At 35.9% G+C, this 24,037-nt stretch overlaps 3 protein-coding genes and 2 long non-coding RNA genes across 7 annotated transcripts in view; 1 reads left to right on the top strand and 4 right to left on the bottom strand.

Moving 5' to 3' along the window:
- The window catches only part of LOC110264340, a 24,664-nt gene extending 633 nt beyond the window's left edge, over positions 1-24,031 (bottom strand). The window contains exons 1-3 of the long non-coding RNA XR_002350395.1: positions 23,814-24,031; positions 23,631-23,741; positions 8,927-8,929 (exon numbers count right to left, since the gene is read on the bottom strand). This is a non-coding gene — a long non-coding RNA (uncharacterized LOC110264340). The remainder of the gene's footprint in view (positions 1-8,926; positions 8,930-23,630; positions 23,742-23,813) is intronic.
- LOC107605829 (phosphatidate phosphatase PAH1) lies at positions 1,269-7,629 on the bottom strand. 3 transcript variants are annotated; one of them, XM_021106238.1, is made up of 11 exons: positions 5,780-7,629; positions 5,067-5,353; positions 4,868-4,941; positions 4,320-4,404; positions 3,991-4,077; positions 3,826-3,898; positions 3,060-3,103; positions 2,496-2,565; positions 2,295-2,396; positions 1,888-2,039; positions 1,269-1,644 (listed from the first exon to the last, which is right to left on the bottom strand). In XM_021106238.1, the coding sequence occupies exons 1-8, from the start codon at positions 7,299-7,301 to the stop codon at positions 2,557-2,559; spliced, it is 2,181 nt and encodes a 726-aa protein (XP_020961897.1). In that variant the 5' UTR covers positions 7,302-7,629; the 3' UTR covers positions 1,269-1,644; positions 1,888-2,039; positions 2,295-2,396; positions 2,496-2,556. The 3 variants fall into 3 exon arrangements, with proteins under 3 accessions (XP_020961897.1, XP_020961896.1, XP_016163232.1); XM_021106237.1 differs by having other exon boundaries at positions 2,295-2,403; positions 2,496-2,624; positions 5,780-7,627; XM_016307746.2 differs by having other exon boundaries at positions 2,496-2,624; positions 5,780-7,619.
- On the bottom strand, positions 9,506-11,503 carry LOC107605828 (BRI1 kinase inhibitor 1-like). Its single transcript, XM_016307744.2, has one exon. It carries the CDS (start codon positions 10,696-10,698, stop codon positions 9,727-9,729), a length of 972 nt encoding a protein of 323 aa, XP_016163230.1. The 5' UTR covers positions 10,699-11,503; the 3' UTR covers positions 9,506-9,726.
- LOC110264341 lies at positions 11,868-13,052 on the top strand. Its single transcript, XR_002350396.1, has 2 exons — positions 11,868-12,231; positions 12,447-13,052. It is a non-coding gene; the product is annotated as an uncharacterized LOC110264341 (long non-coding RNA).
- Positions 12,911-16,939, bottom strand: LOC107605827 (probable protein phosphatase 2C 12). Its single transcript, XM_016307743.2, has 9 exons — positions 16,293-16,939; positions 15,847-16,018; positions 15,187-15,340; positions 15,033-15,096; positions 14,558-14,665; positions 14,162-14,287; positions 13,798-14,030; positions 13,508-13,707; positions 12,911-13,418 (listed from the first exon to the last, which is right to left on the bottom strand). Exons 1-9 carry the CDS (start codon positions 16,488-16,490, stop codon positions 13,387-13,389), a joined length of 1,287 nt encoding a protein of 428 aa, XP_016163229.1. The 5' UTR covers positions 16,491-16,939; the 3' UTR covers positions 12,911-13,386.

Raw genomic sequence — 24,037 nt, 5'->3', positions numbered from 1 at the left:
AAGTAGTGCAAAAACTCAATTGAAAAGAAAAAGAATATAAAGACCTAATTATAAATTTAGTAAAAGTAAACTATAGAGACCAAAAGAGATTAAACCATTTAAATATCCAATTCCTATAGGTTTTCCTTTAATTTGGTAACGATTCCTAAAAAAAATGAATGAATTAGGTGCGAAATCCACATACTCCCTCTTATCTTTCTTCGCAGAAGGCTTCAAGTAGAGTAAAGTAATAAAAAACAAGAGTCTCAAACTCTCATTCCATCAATGGGGGATGCATTTGTCAAATCTATTCCTTTGGTAAACGCACCTCTGCCATAAACATTCTCTTTTAATATTTCTAGTCGTTGTGTTCCTTTCCCACCAAACCGCCCAAGGTCCTGGATTTCTATCTAAATGAATAATGGCACGGGCAGTTTTATTCTAATAATATTTCTCTGAGATAATTTCATGCCGTGAGAATAAGCGGAACATCTTTTCTTTATCTGCCAAACTTGCAAAAAAGGAGAAAAAAAAGAACGTAATGTATTGTTTAATCGACATTATAAGCTTTATCTTTAAGCCAATTTTAGGCGGTTCATTGTACTGATCATAAATGTGTATCCTGGTACTGCTATATACCTGCCAAAAAACATTTCAGAAGATACGATTCTTATTCTCCAAAAAAAGAATAATTAATTTATTGAATGTACTCCATATCTGAGTAGTAATGCTTTAACAGAAATATATAGATATTAATCATTAGTATAAATATAAATCCGACATTGGTGGCCGAACGTCCAAGACATACGCAGTACGTAGAAATTGATTATAACAGCAGAGAAAAGTGAAAGGCAATGGCGATCATGGTGGAACGTAATGTGTCGGGTGATGGGAAGCACGTAATGACGGCGGAGCAGTTTAAGAAGTGGTTGAAGACATCATTTGATGCAAATGGAGATGGCCGAATCAGCAAAGCCGAACTGCGTCGTGGCATCCGTCACAGCGGAGGGCTGATTGCATCGTGGAGGAGTGGGAGAGTGTTCAAGTCCGCAGACACCAACAATGACGGTTTCATTGATGAACATGAATTCAGAAACCTTGTCCACTTTGCAGACAAGTATTTCAATCTCAGAATCATACGCTGACACAGTTTTGTTTCTTTAATTTCTTTTGATGGTGCCAGTCACAAATAGTTCTCAATTATTAGATTCAGTTTCAATTATGTTTTTGAATCTGTAACCAGTAACTACCTCTCTCTTATTGGGAAATAGTATATACATAGCAAAAGAGAAGGTTAAAAAAGTATATGACATTATTACTGACAGATTTCTATATATTAGACATGAAAGTGAAATCCCAGTGACATGCATATACAGTTATGTAATAAAATAAGAATAGCTTAACTATGCCCTAATCTAGAAGTAAGCAACGCGATAAATGCGTGGGATTCCATGACTTGAGTGGTCATTGGATTGTGTCGAACTATACAAGTGGCTCTGATCTTACAGCAAGCACGAGAACATTATGATTTATGATTTTGGAGCAGGAAGGAAGTAAAATGTATCATCCACCATCCATCAAAATTATGAGGTCCAACAAATCAATCCACGAAGACGTGTTAGCGACAGAGTAACGTAATTCTCATTGGGCTTGGATACATATCACCTGCACTCGCAAAAATAACCAAAATGAAGTAAATATACACACAACATAAATAAATAAATAAATAATGAATCTATAATAAGAGGTTCATCCGTAGTTTCTTATTCATCTTATATTGCATATTCAAGATTAGTCCAGCGGAAATACTAATATCATACAAAGTATAAGGACATTCCTAATCTGTGAATAATAAAACTCAACCCTGGAGTCTGGACAGATACGTGGAGCTGAAGATAATAAACTTACCAGTATAATCCTAAGTACTAAGAGCAGCACAGCCTACAGGAACCAGCAGCATCAAAACCAAAGATTATTGAGCCAAACATATGCAATAGGCCCTTTCACAAGTCTAGAACAGGAGGGGGTAGCTTCCAGAAATTCCATGAGTTAAAATCCTCCTGTAATCAATGCTCACCAAGATTAAGGCCAAAAAAATTCACTACTAAGAAACATTTACAGTATAAGCCTTACATAGTTACATTCAAAGCATAGCATCCTCACATACAAGACTAATATCGAAGTATTCACCCCAGGTCTCTTTCACTACCAGCATGCTTCAATTTAAATTTTAGATTATTAAGAATGCCCAAATTAAATACGTAGAAAATTGTCGGAGATGTTGAAGAACCAAATTAAAAAGAAAGCTCCTTAACCTGTTCAGAAGAGGAGATCATTGGGGGGAACATTCCATTCACGAGTGCATGGAGAGAAGTATACGATTTTGTGTCAATTCGACGGTTTACAACGATCTCTCCCTGCAAACTTAAAAGATTAGCTTGACAAGCGTAAAAATTTTTCAAGAACCTTTCATCATTTTATTTTTCTTTTCAAAAGGGAAGGAATAAATAACTCACCCTGGGATTAATAATGAATATTTTTCCTATTGGGATTCCAACCTTAAGGTAGCTGATTTCATCAGTATCCCTATTTCCAAAACCAGCATAGAATGGATTGCAATCAGAAGGAAAAAGTGACTTGATATCCTGGGGACATTAAAATTCAAGTTATCTTTACATGATGACTCTGTTGGAAAATTAAAACTACGTTGTAAAGCCTCTTTTCCTTATCCAAAGATACAAGTATGATCACTTTAATCATTAATTTAGCACCTCAATCATGCATCGCCAGTCCTCTTTTGTCAAAGTGAGATAAATTAATGTAACAGAGCCCTAATTCGGGGACTTATTCAATGGAATTTTGTACGATTCAGAGGGAAAGTGGAGGGCACTTAACCGAATGACTTAATTATTGCAAAATATCTTTGAAAGATGAAAGCAATGACTCTTCTGTGTTACTGAGTGACTAAATCAATACATCAAATGTTTTGTAAAACGAAGTGATGGCACTTGTATCTTTGGTGCAAAAAACATGAGTTTACTTCACTTTTAATATGTGAACATGCAATAGTAGATACTAACCTCCAGGCATGCAATTTTGAACTCATGAGGAACCCTCCTAATAACTGGAAATAATAAAGAATGTATCTTAGTCTAAATATTACAAGGACATGTCCATGATATTACATAATATGCTTTGATGGATCTCATACTTGCACTTATATATAAATGACCATTGGCCAAGGAATCATATGAGCAGGCAGAGCAGCATGTAAATTAGAATGCCATTTCGTGCATATATTTATCATGCTTGAAGAAGATGATGCCTTATATCATCTACACTTCAAGATATCAGAATCCATGACGTTTTATAAATTATAATAAAAAAGAACAAAAAAACCAAAAACAAGAAACAGAAAAACAAAAAACAAAAGTTAACAATTTTACTTTTCATGTTCTCAAGAGTTTAGTCATTTATGAGTCACTTTTACATTGATGTCATGCACTACATGTATCTTCAAGTGAATCACGATGTGTGCACAAGATTACAAAATTGAGACTTTTGTCTTAAGGCTATAGAGATTGCCTCAGCCCACTGTATAGAATTTCATCAATGAATTTATCCTTTCCACATGAAGATATCAAAGGGAGAAATTCTGATCTTTTTGTCTAAGAACACTCCAATCTTCTTTCCTCTCTAATAAAAACTAGTTCAACTATCAACAATGATAATTATACATCCCATTTTTTTAATTCCGTGGTAAGTTCATCACTCATTCTTGCATTGTACATAGATAGAACCTACAAGGAAGTGATAAGAAAAGGAAGAAAAAAAAAAGGTTCTGACCTTCACGATATAGAGATGGAAAAAGTCCATCAGGAGAAATAACAACAGGACCATCTGGTAGAGCTTTCCCATCCTGCGACATGCAAAATATGATGTAAATTTCTTTCTTCCTATTTTCTGGTCCAAGTTAAGAATGAAAAGCCAATCACTAGATTTATACAACACCTGTTTAAGGTTGAATAGGAACTGGCGTGTGAGATATGCTTGAGAAATTGAACGGGCACTGAGAAATAGCAGTTGGTAACCATTCTCCTGTAAAATGGGAAAAAGATAAGGGACAAATCACAAATGGACCATGACACTGAAAAGCAACAGGTAGATATTTTTTTGGTCTTAACTCTTAACAAACGAAGCAACAAATTATTTCTTTGGAGACCATTCACCCAAAAATTTCCCATATGCAATGATGTACCATCAGAGTATTCAGGGTTTAACCACATTAGCACATTGTAGTGGTCTGAATACATCTAAACACATTGAGAAGATAAACAAACCTTGATAGCTGAGAATAAGTGTGCAACACCTGTCTGTGACCAATCAATACCAACCAAAGGCATGAATTGACCTAAAACATCTGACCTGTAAGACAATAACAAGAGAGAGAAATTACCATTACCACACCATATAGTTTACTTATTTATTGTTTAGAAAATAAATAAAAGAGAAACGAACCAGAAGACATAGAATCTGATAGATAAAAACTTATATCAAGATGATAAAATATTGGCACTACAATATAATCAATATTAAGAAGAGTATATTTTAAGGTGGAGCTCAAGAATCCTCATTTGGTAGGCACCATCAAAATGACAACATCATCAAGAACAACCAAGCCTTGTCTCACTAGAAGGGACTGGCTACATGAATTAGATGAAGTTATGTCACCCTATCATAAGCCATATCCAGCAGTCAAATTATTAAAATCTAAATCCAAACCACCAACACCAAATTAACAATGGAAAGATGATCAATACTAAAGAAAGAATATTGGCCAGTATATCAGAGTAACATATCAATTTTGAAGAGTAAAATATACACTCACTTTGTAATTGTCCCATCCACATCTGAGATCACTATACGAGTATTCCATTTCCATAAATATATTCGACAATCAACCTGTTAGTCAAATGTGAAAAGAGATATTACATAAGAGATAATATCATATTAAAATATTAAATAAACATACACAAATGGAAAGGAGATGTAAACTTTAAATCATAGAAAGTAATGATTCCTGACACCTGCTGCCTCCCAAGCATTGCTGTAGAGAAAGTGAACATTACAGTATTACCCCCTTCCTTCAGATGCAGCGATGCTATCTGTTCAGAAGTTGGAACTTTTACCCTAACATGCTTTTTCTTTGGGTCAGTCTTGAGCTCATTTTTGTTCGGATCTGTGCTGATTGTATTCTCTGAAGACTGTTCAAAAGTAGTATCTTTGGTATCACTTGGCATAGGCGGCACATATGTTTGGGATACTGATCTGGAGAAAGGCCAAAGTCTCCAACCAGAAGGTGGGCTACCGACCCCTGCATGATTTTTCTCAAGTTGATCAACAGGTTCATGCCTTTCAGTTTAGATTTAGATATTAGTTCACTTCCAGAAAATACAATGCCTGCAACAATAGGAGCAGCTTATCCTATGTAAAATAAAGATGATCAATTATCCTCACAGTTTCATGTCCTCAAAACTCAAAAGTACTGAATGATTTGAAGCAGATATAGCTTCAATCACTTCGTACGACAAAGGTTTGCAAAGACTGTTCTTCGCATATATCGTAATCAGAATAGTTAATGCAGAATAACTACAAAACTCTTCAATGTGACAGAGGATTTTGAGTTAACAAGTGCAGTACACCACTAGAACAGTATGAAATACTACTTGTCATTTAAAACACGCTGAATGCTTTCAATCAAATGGACAGCAAAATGAAGGAGGTTTAAAATACTTGGTACCTGACTTCGCATTTGACAACTGGTTTCCATTGGCTTCACTTGAATCTTCATTTTCAGGAAATAACCACGGCAAGGATTTGGATCTTGTGTCTAGTGATTGACTTAAAGGATAAGAAGCCTCAGGTTGGCCCAAGCTGATGCTACGAGTAGTAATGTTAGGCAATGATCCTGTATGCCCAATATCCTCCCCAGCAGCCTCAGTTCTAGGGATAGCCATAGGACTGGACGAATGCAAATCGCCATTTTCACTAACTAAGTTTTCATCTTTAACATCGCCATCATCGCAAGAATGATGTTCTTCTTCTTCTTCTTCTTCTTCTTCCTTATCTACGGATTCAGGGGACACTGGTCTATCCAATTGATCATTGATTTTACTTTCATCAAGGTCACTAAAAAGGAAGTTTTCTTCTTCCACTAAACCTGCTGCTGGTGATTTAGTTGTTGCTTGTACACCAAGCAAATCCTTAGGAGGAGAAAATGTGCTAGAGACATCATGGCTCGTTGCACTACTCTCGTTTGCACATTCCACCGTCGCTTTCTCCGATGTCTCGAAGAAAACCACAGACTGAGCAACTTCATCAGCCGAAATGTTGTCGTCCACTGAAGAAACACCAGTCGGCGAAGCAAAAGCACTGACAGGAGCAAGCTCTCCGTCACTTAATTTCCTCTCGAACCCCCCTCCTGCTTCAACTTCCACAAGTTCAACGGGAAAATCAGCACATTCATGAGCAAGTCCACCTTGCTTTCCATTGGAGTCACATTCAACCTCATGCGCAACGTCAATCTTTATCATAGTCTTATCATGTCCATGCTCAGAGTTAGAATTGGAAAAAGAAGAAGCTTCTTCCTCCTTTACCGCAAGAGGTGGCAAAGCTTCTTGAAGTACATCACCATCGGATGAACTCTTTGCAATTTTGCGTTTATCCACAAAACGTGGTGGTCGGCGATCACTTTTGATATTCGTAGACCACTTAAGCTCCAACAAATCTGCAGCTATCTCAGCAGGCGCCATTTGTTCAACTCCGTACTTATCACCACATTCTTCACCTTCCTCTATGGACTTTCGCCCAAACACAAAGCCCAGTAACGAGCCGCGAGACCTTGTCCCAGCATTCCCATTACTATTTTCTGAATCATAGTTGCAGCTTTTGGACCTGAGGCGTTCTTGTATTTGCATGTCGTTAAGATGACGGGAGCGGTTATCATCATATTCATCACCAGAAGACGGATAAATAACGGCGTCACCATATTCAGCATCTACTTCCCTGAGGAAATAAGCTTCACCTTTGTGATCAAGATGCATGTGGAAATCAGCGTCGATGCCATTCACATTGATGTCAACGATCTTCTCCCTTGCTTTCAGAACGCCTTGGAATTTCCCGAATCGGACGTACCAAGGAGAAGACTTGAAGGTTCCATCTGGCTGCTCCACGACGACGATGTCGACGGCGCCGCCGAACGGGTGGAAGGGCCCTGAAACAGTGTAAACGCCCTGTGTTATGTAGCTTCCGATCCTCCTCATCCCTCCAATTCCGAAATCAAATCGACGATGTTGGCGTTGGCAGAGTCATGATTTTATTGTGAGGAACGGAGCTCCGAATCTAGGGATTAGGAGCCACAAGTTATGAACCTGACCAACAAAGGAAGACAATCCCTTCACGGAGCGAAGAGAAATGTCCGAAACACATGGATCAAAGAAGAATATTCCAATATGGAAACAATTGCTGAGGTGATGTGGTATTCTGTTTGTAAAGTTACATGCTGTGTCCTTGAAACTGAGAGAGAAAGAGAGAAAGGATGAATTTGCACGGCGGTGTCGTAATATGAGAACGCGGCGGTGGGGAAGACACACGACTTGCATTTTTTGTTGAATAGCTGGGGACCACTTTTCAGATCCCCTGGATACTCTTAAAACCGTTGGATCACTCTAACCGTCATGCTTCCTTCACGCTTCCCTCTCCCTCTGTCACTATTCAATTCTCAAACTCCCACATCATCCCTCATCCATACAAAAATGTATTAAATACTACTAATTTTCTTCGTATACGATTATTCTCTCGTGCCAAGGAGAAAGTACTAGTCTACTACTTCGTACTTATTATAAAACAAACAAGTACATATAATGTGGGAACTAAAATTATTGAAAATTTAAAAATAATTGAAAAAAAAAAAAACATTTTATACGAACTTCACGATTTTCAATCCAGTTTGAAGCAAAAACTGAATGTAAAGTCGACTACGCTATTTTAACAAGCTTTTTTTCCTTGGTCATGATTAATTTTTTCAACAAGCTTGAGTTTTCGAAGACAAAAGCCTTGATTGCATTTGCATCATATCAGACCAACTTAGCACTACTTAAGAAAAGTGAGCCTCTGTCTGACAAAAAAAATTGGGCTAGATGCGGAACCAACATCATTTACGGGGCCTGGGCTTTCCCTTCAGAGTCTTGACGTTTCTGAGTCACATACTCACATCACATGGAATGATATGATATTGAATGAGATTGCCATGTCCCCAAAAAAGACGAACGAAATTGGGAACCATTGATGTGAATTTGTCTTTATTTACGCAGACAATAAATTAGGGAAAAAAATATATTTGACTAAATTATTATTTAATAATTTTTAACTATTATTTTTAAATAAAAATAACTTAATGTAAGTAGTGTTTCCAAAGCATATCTCCCTCGTTACTATTAGCCTGAACTTTATGACTTTCATCACAACCCCTGTCTCCACAACATTACACACGTTCGCTCGGAACATATGCGTTTCCTCCATTATCGTCTATATTTTTTTAATTAAACAAAAATCCTGATATATTTTTCAGTGCATGAATTAAATAATATAATATAGTATAGTATGGCCGCTTAATTTGTTCTGTAGTCATGGTACTTTAGAGTTCCATTTTGACAGCCATATTCATGCATGTGTCGGCTACCAAAAAGGATAATTATTCGATGTTATCTGACTTTATTAGTTAAGTTTGAAAGTATAATAATGATGATGAAATGATGTTAATATTAGAGAGATGGTGGATTGTGGTTTTCGTGACTGTTAAGCGTGTAAAGAACATGTTCCCACCGGATATATATGTTCACATGTGTCAGTGACAGTTGTAACGTTACCACATCGGATGCATTGATACACTCTTGCTCAGAATGCAGACAATTCATGATTGTGACAGGGCAGAACCGATTATTTTGGCACGGGAATCTGATATATATGGTCCATATATGTTTCATTTTGAACCTGTCTTTGTGTTTAATTTGGAATTTGGATGTATATGAATATGATGAAATATTAATAATTGACAAAAATAACCACAAAGAGAGGGAATTATTGGCACAAGAGAAAAAAGAATAACAGCTGCGTATGTAACTGTAATCTCACATCTGCAAAGAGAATGTCTGAAAGTGCGTGCTTCCGCATTCAGAGCTGAATTTTTTTGATTTGTCTGCATATATATATACCCTCTATGAGCTTATCATTGGTATGTCAGAATTTCCACAAATGGATCACTGATACATTTATTAGAAATATTACTATTAATAATAACAACTCTTCTCTTCTCTTGGATCATACTGTTGTACACAACACGGAGTACTTAGCAAAGCATAAAACAAAATATTGGAATTCTAATAAGTTAAAACATGTTTAGTAAATTTATGGATTTGGTGTTGGTATATAGTATAGGCACTAAATTGAACATATACATTTGTATTAAGTTTACATCTCTATATAAAATATATAAATAATTAGAATTTATGAATTTATGTTTACACTGAAAGACACGAATATATGTAACTTTGTTTTGTGCCTCGGATAATAATAGATTTTCATATACCTAATTATTAATATACAGATAGCAAATACGAGATAATAATTACAGTAGTAAGTAGAAGAACTAGGGAAAATAAATAATGATATGCTACTATGTGCTATGTGCTATGAGGTGCATTTGATGAGGTTGTTGTCTTCTTTGGCAATAGAATTTTTGCAGTGAGCAATGGCAGCTTGAATGGCTGCTTGCAACTCTTCCATGGTGCTGTCATTGGCGGCTGAAGTAGGAAGAGTTGTTGCAGTTGCAAGCAAGAGGCCACTGTTTGTTGGAGAAGCCCTCATGGAAGCTGGTGCTGATGAACATTCACCTCTTCTAATTCCTCTCAATTCTGGTTTTTTCTTCCTCATCAAGTTCCCTGAGTGAGAAGAATAAGCACTCTCATGCAAACCAACTTTCTCTCTTTCTCTTCTCCCCCTGAAAAGCCTCTTGAGTGCATGGATCACGTCAAAACCAAGCTTCCTCTTCTGTTGCTTCTCTTTATCTAATTCTTCCTTGTTGCTAACTTGACACACTTTGCGCCCTTTTGATAATCCAAACAATGAGAAACTACTATGTTTATTATTATTATTATTATTGGACTTACTTTCTTCTTCCATTGTCCCTCTCTTAATAAGATTATTGTCTTCTTCTATGAAGTTGTTGCCAATTCTTTCATCCAGGGTTATGTTGCTCCTATTGCTGTGTCCGCAGCTGCTTCTACTAATTTCTTTATTATTGGTATTTTCATTATCTTCCAATAAGAAGTCGCGGATGGGGACGGGGACAGTGAGGCTTTCCATGGAAGTGGTGGAGAATCGAGGTGATGAAGGGAGGTGAGATAGGAGGTGGAGGGGAAGCAAGTGGCCATGGAAGAAAATTTCGTCAGCAGGAGATAAATCTATTGCAAGGGAAGGTGGTGGAACTTTGTTGGTGGAAGAAGAATGGAGAGAGATTGTGAAGGAGAATTCATGAGAAGGGGAGGAAGATTGTGAAGGTGGTGGTGAAGAAGGTTTTGGTAACAGTATTTGCTTTGCTTCTTTATCTTCTTGCCTTGCTTCAATTTGTTTTTGGTGCTGCTGATGATGGTGTGTTTCCATAGCAGTGAATGATGATTGATTACCTTGAAGACTAGCTAGGAAGCTAGATTTGATATGATGCAGTAGTATATAGTATCTTGAATTCTCTCTATAATACTATAATCTTTTTCTTTTTCGGTGGAGATTGGAGAGAGAGATATAGATAGAAAGGTGCTGTAATCTCTTTTTCGTTGTTGTATGGATGTTAACAAAGCTTAAGGAGGGATAAGGGAAAACGGAAACCAAAGGAATAATGATAGATATTCTTTGTCAGAACAGCTGTTTGGGATTGTGCAATATATGTCTTTAAAACTTTTTCATCAGACATTATTTTGGTCTTTAACCCTTAACTACTGTAGTTCACAAATTATTATTTGTTACTACCTCTCCTAATGTAGGTTTTTTACTTGTGTGTTAAGAATAGTGCTTTTATTTGTTTTTGTTGGGTCCCTGTCAGGTCCAACAGCAACCGCTGTGCTGGTATTGGAAATGAGGTCACAAACATCCAAATTTGGCCACCAAAGGAAGATGGATTGTCATGGCGGATTTCAATCAACAAATTTACAACTTTGTTTTTGGCCAAACAAAAAAAATCATTGAGGTCCCAGGAGTAGAAAGAAATTTTCATGTAAATTACTAGAAAGTATTAGAAAGCTGGTCTAACACAGTAGCCATTAAGCTTTGCTTTCTTAATATTTCAAACCTGTATCCTAGGCTAGCATTCTTTTCTAAGACCATCCTAGGTTAGCATATAAAGAGGAACTATTAAGTACCTTTGTTAGAGAATCTCATTTACTGGTGAAAGTTCTCAATATTCATTCATAGTAAAGATGTTATGGTGGAAGACTTCAACTCAAACTCTTGTCATTTTAGATTGACACTGACACAGTTATTCTTGTCTAATATCATGCTGTGTATATATTCTGACAACACGATAATGTTTTTTTAATTTTCTGTGCCGATATATACTAAAAATTAATTGCGGGGTGGAAAAAGCATGGTATGATGGTCATAATATTCTGTGATCTTAATTTTGATGCACTGACATTATAAATCATTTTACATAATTATTCAATCATATTTATTATTTTGGATGATCATTCACGAACCAAAGTAAAAAATAGTTATTTTTATTAACATATTATTACCTAATTAGATCTACGTGTAAAACTGTTTTATACGCGTCAAAATTAAATTCATATACAATAGGCATAGCATGAACAAATGAAAATAATGATTTGTTGGAGAAAAGACAGTGTGAGAGTAGGGGCCATGTGAGAAGATGAAAGCTCAGAGAAAGAGAAGGAAGTGGATCATATAGTCATGTGAGTGTGGCCAGCACCGTGTTCTCGTGTCTAAGTCCATGCACACACCATGCATTGACTGCCATAGACTGATAAAGCCATGGTCTTAGAAGAAGAAGAAGAAGAAGACTAGTTGGGGGTAAGGTGGTCACTGGTCAGTGGTCACAGACCCACACACACGTGCATGCAGGGGAGGTGGTCCATAAAACGAGCACAAAGGAATTTTGTATGCATCATCATGGGTTATAAGGTCAACATCTTAATCATGGAAGCATTATTTCTTTGCACTGATGAATGTAATGAATGATCAATTAACCATCCTCGCCACTTTCAGTACGTAGCATAAAACAAATACTTCACGATCGAACCACATAGAGATCCTCTTTTTGTGGGAAACAGTTTGCTTTTCCGCCTCACATATTAGCCATTCAATATCCTAAATCTTTTTCTTTTATTTCTTACTAGACATGGGCGGTGGTAGGACATGAAGCACATCAACAGCTGAACCTTGGATCAAAGCATCAACTTCTCAGCCTCCATCTCTTTTGTTTTGTCTTCCTAGTATTTTTTTTAAAGAATTTTGTTAAGTATATCAACGACTTTTAGATGAATTGGTAAACCTTCTAACTTCATTTTTATATAGAGTTTCCATTTGACCTAAGGTCAACACTTTTAGTGCAGTTTTCATATCAACAGTAGGAACCACTAGTTACGAATTATGATGTTGAAGCCACTAATTTTCACAAGACAAATGATTCTTAGTGTCTAAGAAAGCTATGATGGCAGTCCTGTACAGAGTTTCCTGGCCTTTTATTCCGGATTATATGTCGGAAATGAATGAAAAGGGTTGATCATGGGGTCTTGGGGAAGAGAATTTTTCTATAATAACAGACATTCTTTTGGTAACAAGAACAATCATAATAACAGGCTACAAGAGCAACCACTCATTAGGCTTAATTTCTATTGTGGAATGGAATTCCATTGACGTCTGATTAAACACTACTATATAGCAATACAACAACAATGGCCACTTTCATTTAAGGTCAGTTTTCCAGATCTCAGAAGAACACATGTACAAAATAAACAGATCTGGGTAAGAAGAAAAAAGCCAACTACCTCCGATATCTTGCTCTGATTTTACAACCATTCACAATACTTGGGTGGATCATATTCCGTTTTCCAAATCAGAAATCTTCAAGCAAGTAGCTACAGTTTGCTAGTCTCCTCACCTTGATGCACTGAAAATAAGTGAGAACCCCATCATGGATTTTGATCTAGAATTCCCAAATAAATCCATATTCTGAGAAGCACTCTTGATCACAGAAGGGAATTACTGTTGCTGCGACATTCCCTTCATATGAACAATCCTTGTCACTCTCAAAATGCAAACGCACATGAGACTTCATTAGTCGTCACTGTCACTGCCACGATGTCTTCCTGAAAATAATTATTTAAACAGAGAATTAGATTATGGACATGTATAACTCGAGTCAGAAGGATAGAAAAGACAGAGAATTGCCACGAACCTGATTTCCGTAACCCTTCCATGGCTTCCTTCTTCTCTTGGCAACTTGAGCAAAGAAAAGGTCCATCCCACGGACGCAATTTTCCGGGGTTGGTCTTCCCCGCATGTATTGAGATACCCTCCCCTGGTTTGATTTCTACTTGACACACAGCACAGATAAACAACTTGAACATGTTGCAGAGTGGATATTTTGTCTCTAACCTGCATTTCAGATAAACACATGTTCAGGTCAAGAATAAAATCTAGCAAGCCAACTGCTAATATTAAACAATGCTTGTTATGGAACTAAACCTCTCTGAAAGCATAGCAGAACCTTCCTCATAGAGCTCCCGTACAATATCTGGCTCTACATATTCTTTGTTGGTATGAGATGATGATTCAGAGCCCTTTTTGCGGAAGATCTTCATAATTCCTTTCATCGGTTTCTTTTGAGTTCGTACAGAAGTATGCGGCTGCTCTTGGGGTAATATATCAACAACAATGCAAGTTGTGTCATCTCTAAGACCCTTTGCTTGTAAAGCTTCCTGAGGGTTAAAAAGAGACAGGAGCAAATGATAGAAATAAGTAATGCATGCCACACAAAACGTCAAAAATACTACCCCAGGTGAAAACCAGGACTATAAAGAATTATTTAAAAGATGTGCAGTAGGCATACATTCACAATTTGTGGTGCTGCAGCCTCTGCTGACATGCCACGACAACAATCCAAGGCCACTTCTGGAGTTAGAGAGTCCCAGACACCATCACTGCTGATAACAAGCCTTCCTCCGGCACTAGAAAGCTGCATGAAAAGAAACAGAGAGGCTCAAACCCTGGAATTAACCTCTTCACATAAAAAAAGAATAAACATAATTTATGAAAAGGGTTTGCATCAACTTGCAAGGCGAGTTTATTGACTTTAAAGGCAACAGATATTCTTAAGAAAACGATAAGATACAAAGTGATGGATTACATACACAATACATCAAAGTAAATTAAGAAAGGAAGCAACAGAAAAATAACTAATCAAAATATGCCCAATATTGCTGTTTGCACGAGAGCAGTGACCAACCTTCACTTGCTTTACATATGGTACAGGAACAATAAATTCACCAACATCCGCATCACCAATGGATCTCGAAAGACACAAGCCACCAGGCCAACATCTCAAAGGGCCAACCTATAAAAATCATTCATCTCATTAGGCATAAAAAGAATGAAAATTTACTCCAAAGCAAGATGGTTTATATCATCAACACAAATGGTAACATTGTCACCAAAAAAGAAATTTTAACAAAATGTTCGTCAAAAGATTGTGTATATTTAATAACCCTCAATGAGTGTTAAGTGCGAGACATGATCATGTGACTAGATTTCAATTAGCTCGCCTCATTACATTCATTGGTATGATTGACGTAGTTTTCTTTTTTATATCTAATGATCTAATTACGTAGTTTAATGCCCAAGCATCATGTGCAAAGAAATAGTATTGGCAGAGGCATTAGTTTGTCTGAGTTAAAGGGGATTGCGATTAAAACAAAATGTACCTCTGCTCCTCCACCTGTATTTAGCCGGCCAACCTCACCCCCGCTACAGGTTATGCGGACCCTCCTGGAAAAGAGAAAAGAAAGGTGAGACTAGTCTGTGTAAGAGTGATTACAAACAGTTTCTCAACCAAAAAGTTTCCCAGTAACATCTTACTCTTCTGCATTGGTTTCAAGTCTATGATCCGCTGACAAGTAATGAATACCACCTTCAGCAGGTTCAAGTACGCAACGCGAATCACCAACTGATGCAACTGTTACCACCCATCCTTCAAGAATCACAAAGGTTACAGTTGTTCCCGATGTTTTTGCTGGATAAGTAAAAATAATGTATATCAGTAAGCCACACAACTAATGAAAACAATATAAATAAAATCCATTAATTCAGAAGAATAAGAACCACCTCTCAGTAACACAAGGGTCTTTTCATTGTTACTGATGTTCTTCAGCAACTATGTATTAATATATATGAAATAGACAAATACGTGTAAAAACAGCTGAACCAACATGAGGGAACAATATTAGACCATTCTCAGTCATTATGGCTTAAGTAACAGGCAGTGCAACTTGCAATCCACCAACAGGGCTTAGATAAATATTACCAACAAGGTGTCAATGTGTCATAATATCATCCACATTTTCAGCATGCATAAAATTTTTTCCCAATTTATTCTTTAATTTGCTAACTTCTGGAATTGGGCATGTGCAAGCTCATTTGGCAATACTCAGAATATTCCAGAAGTACTTCAATTTGCCACACAACTAAATAGTTAGTAGAGGCTGGAACAAATACTACAAGAGAAATAATTAGTCATACCTTTCTGTTGAAAATCTTTGTCAGTTTTCACAAATCCTGCAACCAAAGCCCTGGGCAATGCTGCTATCCACTCATCTCTGTTAAGATCTGAAGGAATTGCACTTAAAATGTTGTTTAGAAGATTCTCCTTGGCATAAATAGCAGCAGCAGTTCCATTGTGACCATCAAATAGCTGCAAACAACTTCTTCATCAGAAAGTGCAATTGTAACAAGGAAAAAAAATTATTGAATCACAAGCATTTAGTGCAAAAAAGTCTAAGATGTTGTTGTGATCCAATCAATGTGAACGAATAAGAATCAAAAGGGAGCTGCTTTCACAAAGAGATTTGACTGTAAGTGACGCAACAACCAGTCAACCACTACCAAAGTCAACAAGCTGGATTCGTCATGCAATTGTGTATCCTCATATCATATCATATCTATCAAAAAGAAAAGAGAAAAATTACCCCGAAAACAGAAAATGTGGAGACGCCATCTCCCATGACCCTCTGGCATTCGTTCTTAAGCAGAATAAAATCCTCTCCTTTCTTGCTCTGGCTGGCTTGGCCGTACACAATCTCCGGCTTCTCGATTTTCTCGTTCACCAATTCGCGCTTCAGCAGCACCGAAAGGGGAACGCTATGGTGTTCACCATGACCAGACATTGTTGCACTTTCACGCACGCACACTTCCCCTCTGTCAAACCAAATCCTCAATTTCTCCGAAAAACACTACCTAGGATAGCAGAACTTTATTTACTTCCCTGCCTTTTTAATTAACTAATAAGAATTATCCATTGTTGTTGTTGCAACAAGATCCTAAAAATCAAAAACGGCTTATCGCGAATCCCAATGCGATTGCAGTTACTCATAGATACACGGAATCGAATAACGAAATCTACGCGGGGTCACAGAATGAATTCACTGGAATGTGTATAGCATTCAAAAAAAGAAAATGACATGCTGCTTCGTCATACTTATTCAGTTAATTAGTTAGCAATAACGGAAAGGTGAGAAAAGGATAAGAAAGAGGATTTTACAAGGAAGGTAGTTAACGATAATGGCGAAATTCTGGAGATACGTTGGAAAGGGGTATCGAAAAACGCGGATCCCGCTGTTGCTCAAAACTGCCATTGTCGATACACAATAACACTCCCAGATGCAATAAACCACCAAATCAAACGAACCATTTTTTATTTTTATTTTCCCTTTTATGACGTGGCAAAACGCTATCGTTTTGAATCGCTCGGCGCAAGCCACGTGAGCCATTTTTGGAGCCAAGGTTTGTTTGGTGTCAATGTCAAATGTGCTTTTCTGTTTTCTCAATTCTTTTTCCATTTGCATGATCTACAATCTAATTAGATTTCCTGTTCATAAACAGTAGAATTTCACTATGGATTGACTATTCCCAGAGTTGGCGCGGTTAATGCTGATGATGGGCCCATAGATTTAGAAACAGATTATGGACGATCAATGATTAGTGACATACTGACGTGGCAACTACTATGGGTATGTAATTTCATTGGTTGCATGAGGATGGTGGATTATGACTCTCTTTTCTAGAGATATTCCATATGTTTGTGATATAAATAATTTAAATATTATTTAATAATTAATAATTTATATTTTTAAATAAGTAATTATTTAAATTAATTTTTGAAATTTNAATACAATAATATATTTTATTCTATATTTTTAAACATTGATAGTTAATTGATAATAAAAAATAATAAATTCTGATAATCTTCTAACATTCTTTGTTTCAAAATACACAAAATAATTTTCAACATTTATCATCTTTTTTTTTAGTGATGGAAAATTTTAACTAGCACACATGGCTATTAAGTATCTATGTGTGCAAACAAGACAAACCAATCTCAAGAGATAAATTACAAAACAATCATAAAAAAAACATTATTACCTAATGTTATAAATATATTTGTTATAAATGTCTTAGACTATAATCGTATTATAAATTTCAAATAGATAGAGTCAATTATAAATGCAACTTAGTTGAGTTAGGTAAGAGTTAGACTATTGACTATAAATAGCCCCTTTTAATGTTCGCTACACAACACAATCATTAATAAAATCATCTTTTATTCTCCATGTTCTCTTTCTTCTCCCTTCTCCTCTCAAATCCTAATCCTTAGCTTATTTAAGATAAAATTTTCTGACTCTCACTTTGATGAAATAATTTTTTCAAAATTAGATGGTGAAATAACCAATTGAAAAAAGAAATTACTTAAAATAAAAAATATTGTCATTATTCCATTTAGATTCTCGCACTAGACAATGTGAACTAGAAGTATAAAAGTTAATTCATATGCAAAATGTTACAAATTAATTGTCAGACGCATTTACTGACCAAAAGAGAGTAACCAAATCTCACATTTCAACTGCAACTGCACCAATAAAAATAAGTATCTCAAAAAGACAAATTGTCATTGCAAATAAAAGCAATCCACGCCTAAAGCGTGGAAGACCAATTAGTTCTATGAGAGATAATTAATCATGATGGTTATAATATGGAGGCAAGTTCTCAAAGAGAATCCAAAGACATAAATATTGAAAGTACCTAAAAATAAAGAGATCTCGATAACTTATGTCACTACTGAAAAAATATGGGACTGAAAGTATACCGTTGTCAACAATATTTTTGCTTATAATATTGTTGTTGAACTAATAAAACAAGATGGATCACAAACTAAAATCTATCAAAAAATACAGAGAAATGATTTGTCAAAATGAAAAAACGCAATTCAAGCTGAATTAACTTCTATTATAAAACGTGAAGTTTTTGGTCTTATAGTCAAAATACTTGAAGATATAAAACTAATGGAATACAAGTGGATTTTTGTGTGCAAACACGATGAAAAAAATGAAATAGAAAATTATAAAGCACGACTAACAGCACAAGGATTTTCATAAAAACTTGGTATTGACTATATGAAAACATATTCTCCCCTAATGGATTTAATTATATTAAGATATCTTATTAGTCTGGCATTGCATAAAAAATTTGAGATGCATCTAATGGATATTGTTACAATCTATTTATATGGATATTGTTACAGTCTATTTATATGGCTCAATTGATAAAGAAATTTATATGAAAATTTCTAAAGGATTCAAAGTGCCTATGCATATAATAATTTTCTAGAGATTTGTTCAGTAAGGCTTCAAAAATTATTGTATGAATTAAAACAATCTAGGCTTATGTGGTATAAATATCTTAGTGAATACTTATTAAAAGATGGATACAAAAATGACCGTGTATGTCCATATGTGTTCATAAAAAAGTTTGAATTTAAATTTGTTATTATTGCAGTATATGCTGATGATTTAAACATCATTAGATCATTCGAAGAGATTCTAAAAATTGTAGATTATTTAAAAAGAGAATTTAAAATGAAAGATTTTGTCAAGATAAAATTTTGCCTTGCCTTACAAATTGAACATTAAAGGATGGTATATCATCCATCAGTTCACTTATACTGAAACACTTTTAAAAAAAAATTTACATGGACAAGGCACACCCATTGAATACTCTAACGGTAATGAGATCACTAGATGTGGATAAAGATTTATTTTGACTTTGTGAAAGTAACGAGAAGTTCCTTGATCATGAAATACCTTATCTTAGTGTTATTGGTGCACTAATGTATCTCGCTAACAATACAAAACTAGATATAGTATTTTCAATAAACTTGTTATTAAGATTTAGCTCATGTCTAACTAGAAGACATTAGAATAATGTTAAACATATATTAAGATACCTTTAACGATCTATTGATAAGGATTTATTTTATTTTAATGAAACAACATTTCAATTAGTTGAATATCCAGGTTTTCTTTTTGATATGTATGAAAGCAGGTCACAAACAGATTATCTATTTATAAGTGGAGGAAGAGCTATATCTTGGTGCTCAACAAAGCAAACTATAACTGCAGCCTCCTCAAATCATGCAGAAATATTGGCAATTCATAAAGCAACTCAAAAATATATTTGACTTAGATCAATCACCCAATATGTTCAAGATATGTGTGGTTTACCCATAAAAAAATATCATATGTGTAACACCCTAACTACCAAAGCTCACACTTCCGGCTGCGCGACTCTGATAGTTCGGACATTACGACGACTTTATATTATTTAATACTAAAATATGAGCCTGTTTAAAACTTTAAACCGCAATACCGCTCCCAAAAATACTTTCGTTCGATAACGTACATCCATAAATACCATTCAACTTACAACAACTCATAAAGAGTACATCCATATATATATACATAAATATATATAAATAATATTACAAACATAATCCAATACAATTCCTATCCCTCTTACAGAATATATCAAGATAAAGGCGAGGGTACAGTAAACCATAACTTATTCTCGGTCCAAGTAAATAAAACTGAATTTATTATGAAACCGACCATACAAAATCACAAGTTCCAACCCGGTCCAAAAATAAACTCATTTGAAATAGAACCGGTTCATTTGAATCAAACCACTTTCAGGTTTCTTTTTGGAACCCATTTTTATAACTCTTCCAAAATGCCTCAAGCTTAATTACTCAATCAAAAGTCCAGATTCCTTTGAAATCACTAAAAGACCCTTTTTATATTGAAATCAATAGTAGAGCATCATTCTTTCCTTCAGTGATTCAAACGGTAAAAATAGTTCATTTCTAAATGGGCCGAACTCAACGCATAAAGTTCATTAAATAAATTAAGCTTGAAAACATAATTATTCTCTTAATAAATCACATAATACAATTTCCCAATTCCAGCCATTTTTTTAAATAACTTTTCAAACACGACTAGGATTTTGCAGAAATTTCGGCAGCACCTCCCCTAAAACTTGGACTTTTGCCACCCGGTTCGGGTCCCAACTAAACCGTTTCTCCTTCCTTTTCAACATCAAAGGCTATAAAACATGATGGGGTTAAAACGATGTGCTCAATATCCGCACACTAATCTCATATCAACCTCAAGGTTTCAACTTTCCAATCCCATCAAGCACTTTACAAACCCCAAATTTGATCACAAACCTGACAATCACAAACCCGTTCGCAAGGAACAAGACACCCACAACTCATAACGTTGCACACCTACCGCTTCAACTTCCGTATACACGTATCACGTCTTAGAGAACTAACGCATCGCGTTACTACGTCTACAAGTCGCATATGATATCAAAACAATTCTCGAGTCTACTCAGAAGGATACCAGATTTAGAACGGAGGGTCAAATGTCAAGGATAGCAATAATAGATTTGAGAGAATATATCCAATCCCAGATAACCAAGGATACTCAAGCAATGAAGTTTGCTAGACACAATTCAATTAACAACCTCAAAGATAACCCTTGAATCAAAGAAATCCAATAGGATCAACAAAAAGGAGGATCAGCGCATTAGCTTGAAACAAACTCAAGCTGAGTCAAAGAAGCATGAGGTTTACAGAAGAGAATATTTCAAACCCAAGACAAAGCTCACAGAACTCAAGAGCATGATTAAAATTACTTCCAAATACATTGTTCTTAAGAGAATAAAAAACTTGCAGGAAAAATCACCTCGCAGTCTAAAAGAAAAGTTAAGCAACAAATATCCTTCAAGAGAGTAACAAAAGCATAAATGTGGCTTTACTTCAATACAATTTCATGTTGAAGTAGATTTTGTAGAGTTTTAAAAACAAGGTGCACACAAGTTTGGCTAAAAGCTAAAATATTTCCTCAAATATTTTAGAAAGATAATTAGGTGCACAGCTTAACCAAAGGCAATCATAAAACTCAGAAAAGAAATCAAATGCTTGTTCAAAAATTCCCAAAGCTCATATTCAAACAAGCATGTATAAAATCATGGCAAAGACGAAAGAGAAAATTAAACTCTCTTTAGAAAGGAAATTCTGAGGTAAAAATTTGCTTACAATCTGGTAAGGAAATAGGTGGTGCGTTACAAACAAACCTGTTTCCACTAAACAAGGAGGCTTTTCAAAACTTCATTTAAAATAGTGCATGCCAACTTTAAATTAACTTCGTCAAAATTGAACAATGGTTTCAATCTAAATCAAGCAACAGAAAATAAATTCCGTTTAAAACTTCGTCAAAGAGAATTCGAAACTTCTTTAAAAAGTTCAAAACAAGACTCCAAAAGTGTTTCTTGAAATCACCATCTCAGAAGAACATTCAAGAAGTTTAAGATGTACTAAAAAGGAGTCAAGCCTTGCAAGAAAGGATCTTAAATCAAGATAGTTCAAATAAGATCCACTAGGCATGAGGCATCAAACCAGCTTTCAATCGATTCAAAAGAATACAAAAGTCATAGGAAAATACAACCCAATCATTAGTAATTTCCCAAGGATAAATCTTTGACTAAAAGCTCTTGTAGAGAAAATGAGAGAATAAACAATGCACTAATTTGAAACGAATCAAACTGACTCACATAAGAATGAGATTCACAAGAGAGGACAAACCAAGATCAATGGTAATGTTCACAAGATGTAAAAGATTAGTTAAAAACAGAATCACGTACGACATTCATAGATGTGAAAAGCTTAAGAAGGAACGAGTCCGTTCATAAGAAGAAAGCTGAGTCCAACATTTTCAAAAGAACAACAATGGCATAAACCAGGTAGTATGCTAAATCCAACTCAATTCAAAATAAGTTAAGTAAAGCTTATCAAACGAAACTCAACCGAGACAAAAATGGTAAATCCTTTCTTTTCAAAATTTTGAAAAATATTCCAAATACATAATCAAATGAAGATGTGCATTGGAACTATAGTAAAATTACTAGAAAGTCAATTTGTATTTAAAGAAAGTGCAATTCCGCAAATCAGTAAAGGTACAAGCGAGGTATTAGAAATAAATAGCTATTAAACGGTTTAAGTAATCTCGAAGTTTCATATATAGATAAGAATATACCTAATCAACAACAATTTATAAAATCTCAAAATTGGCTGTGATCACTGTCAAGAGAAAAAAACTGAATCAACAATTCCTCCAAGAGTGGACTCGGAATCCAGAGTAAAATGCACAGTGCATTAGGACAAGTTCAAAGCCATATCAAAGGATACATTAATCAAGAGGAACTCAAACAGAGAAAGATAGATACAACAAGGATTTCAAACAAGCATATGCACTTAGGATCAAACAAGAATGCATATGAATAGAGGAATAAAGTTGAAACATCAAACTACTTTTCAAAAGGATTAGCAAACAAGAACTTCAAGTTAGGATACGAAAGAACAGGTCGACTCGAACAGATTTCAAGACTCACAACTGAATAGCCTCGAGAAATAGTTTCCAACGTTCCCAAAACTCGCGATTCGCTTTACCTGAAACTCGTATATCATCTATGATAACCCATCAGTGCTTTCATATACATAATTCACTAGTATTAAGCCGGCCAAACTTAATACCGAGAATTATGCAATGCAAGACTAACAGCGTTAATCAATAGATCGTCATGTGCATAAAGCTCTAATTCTCGTCATTCGACAAGACCTATTCCATGACAAACGCTCAGAGCATGCAATTGAAGCATAGTCAGTCCATTCCTCAGGCTCTACAGGAAGAACTGCTCTGATACCATAATGTAACACCCTAACTACCAAAGCTCACGCTTCCGGCTGCGCGACTCTGATAGTTCGGATACCAATGATTCAGCATAAACATGCATTCAATCTCATCCATGGATCAACATCCATCTCAGCCATCCGGCTCACGGTTCAGTCCANACAAACCTCAGCGTATGATAACAGAACGGTAACTAAAAGGCTTTCAAATCTAAACGCTTACCGAACCGAAAAAGGAACGGCTGAACCGAAGCAGCGGCAGTCTCCGAACCGGTTTGGCGGCAGCCCGGCAGCCACCTCAAGCGGCAGCGGCGACGAATTCTGATCACGATAACTGAAACCAACATGCAGTGACCATAATATTCTCGGAATTCAAAAGGACGGAGGCTAATGACAAGACCCTTACCGGCAGAGTTTTCCGGCGACGGCAGCAAGGGCATTTTCCGGCCGCAAAGGCTTACCGGCACAACTCAACACAGAACCACAAAGAGCGGTGACAACCTCCAACGACTCCGGTGAGTTCCCTCAACGACGGTGATGGCCGAAACCCCGACGGCGCTAACGGCGGCAGGAACAGCGCCGTTGGCTTCGCACAGCACGGATCAGCAGCGGTCCTTGTGCAGTGACACG

The sequence above is a fragment of the Arachis ipaensis genome, chromosome B07 (assembly GCF_000816755.2).
Source record: "Arachis ipaensis cultivar K30076 chromosome B07, Araip1.1, whole genome shotgun sequence".
Taxonomy (NCBI): domain Eukaryota; kingdom Viridiplantae; phylum Streptophyta; class Magnoliopsida; order Fabales; family Fabaceae; genus Arachis; species Arachis ipaensis.
Note: the sequence above shows the minus strand (reverse complement) of the source record. Positions and strands in the feature narration are given on the sequence as shown.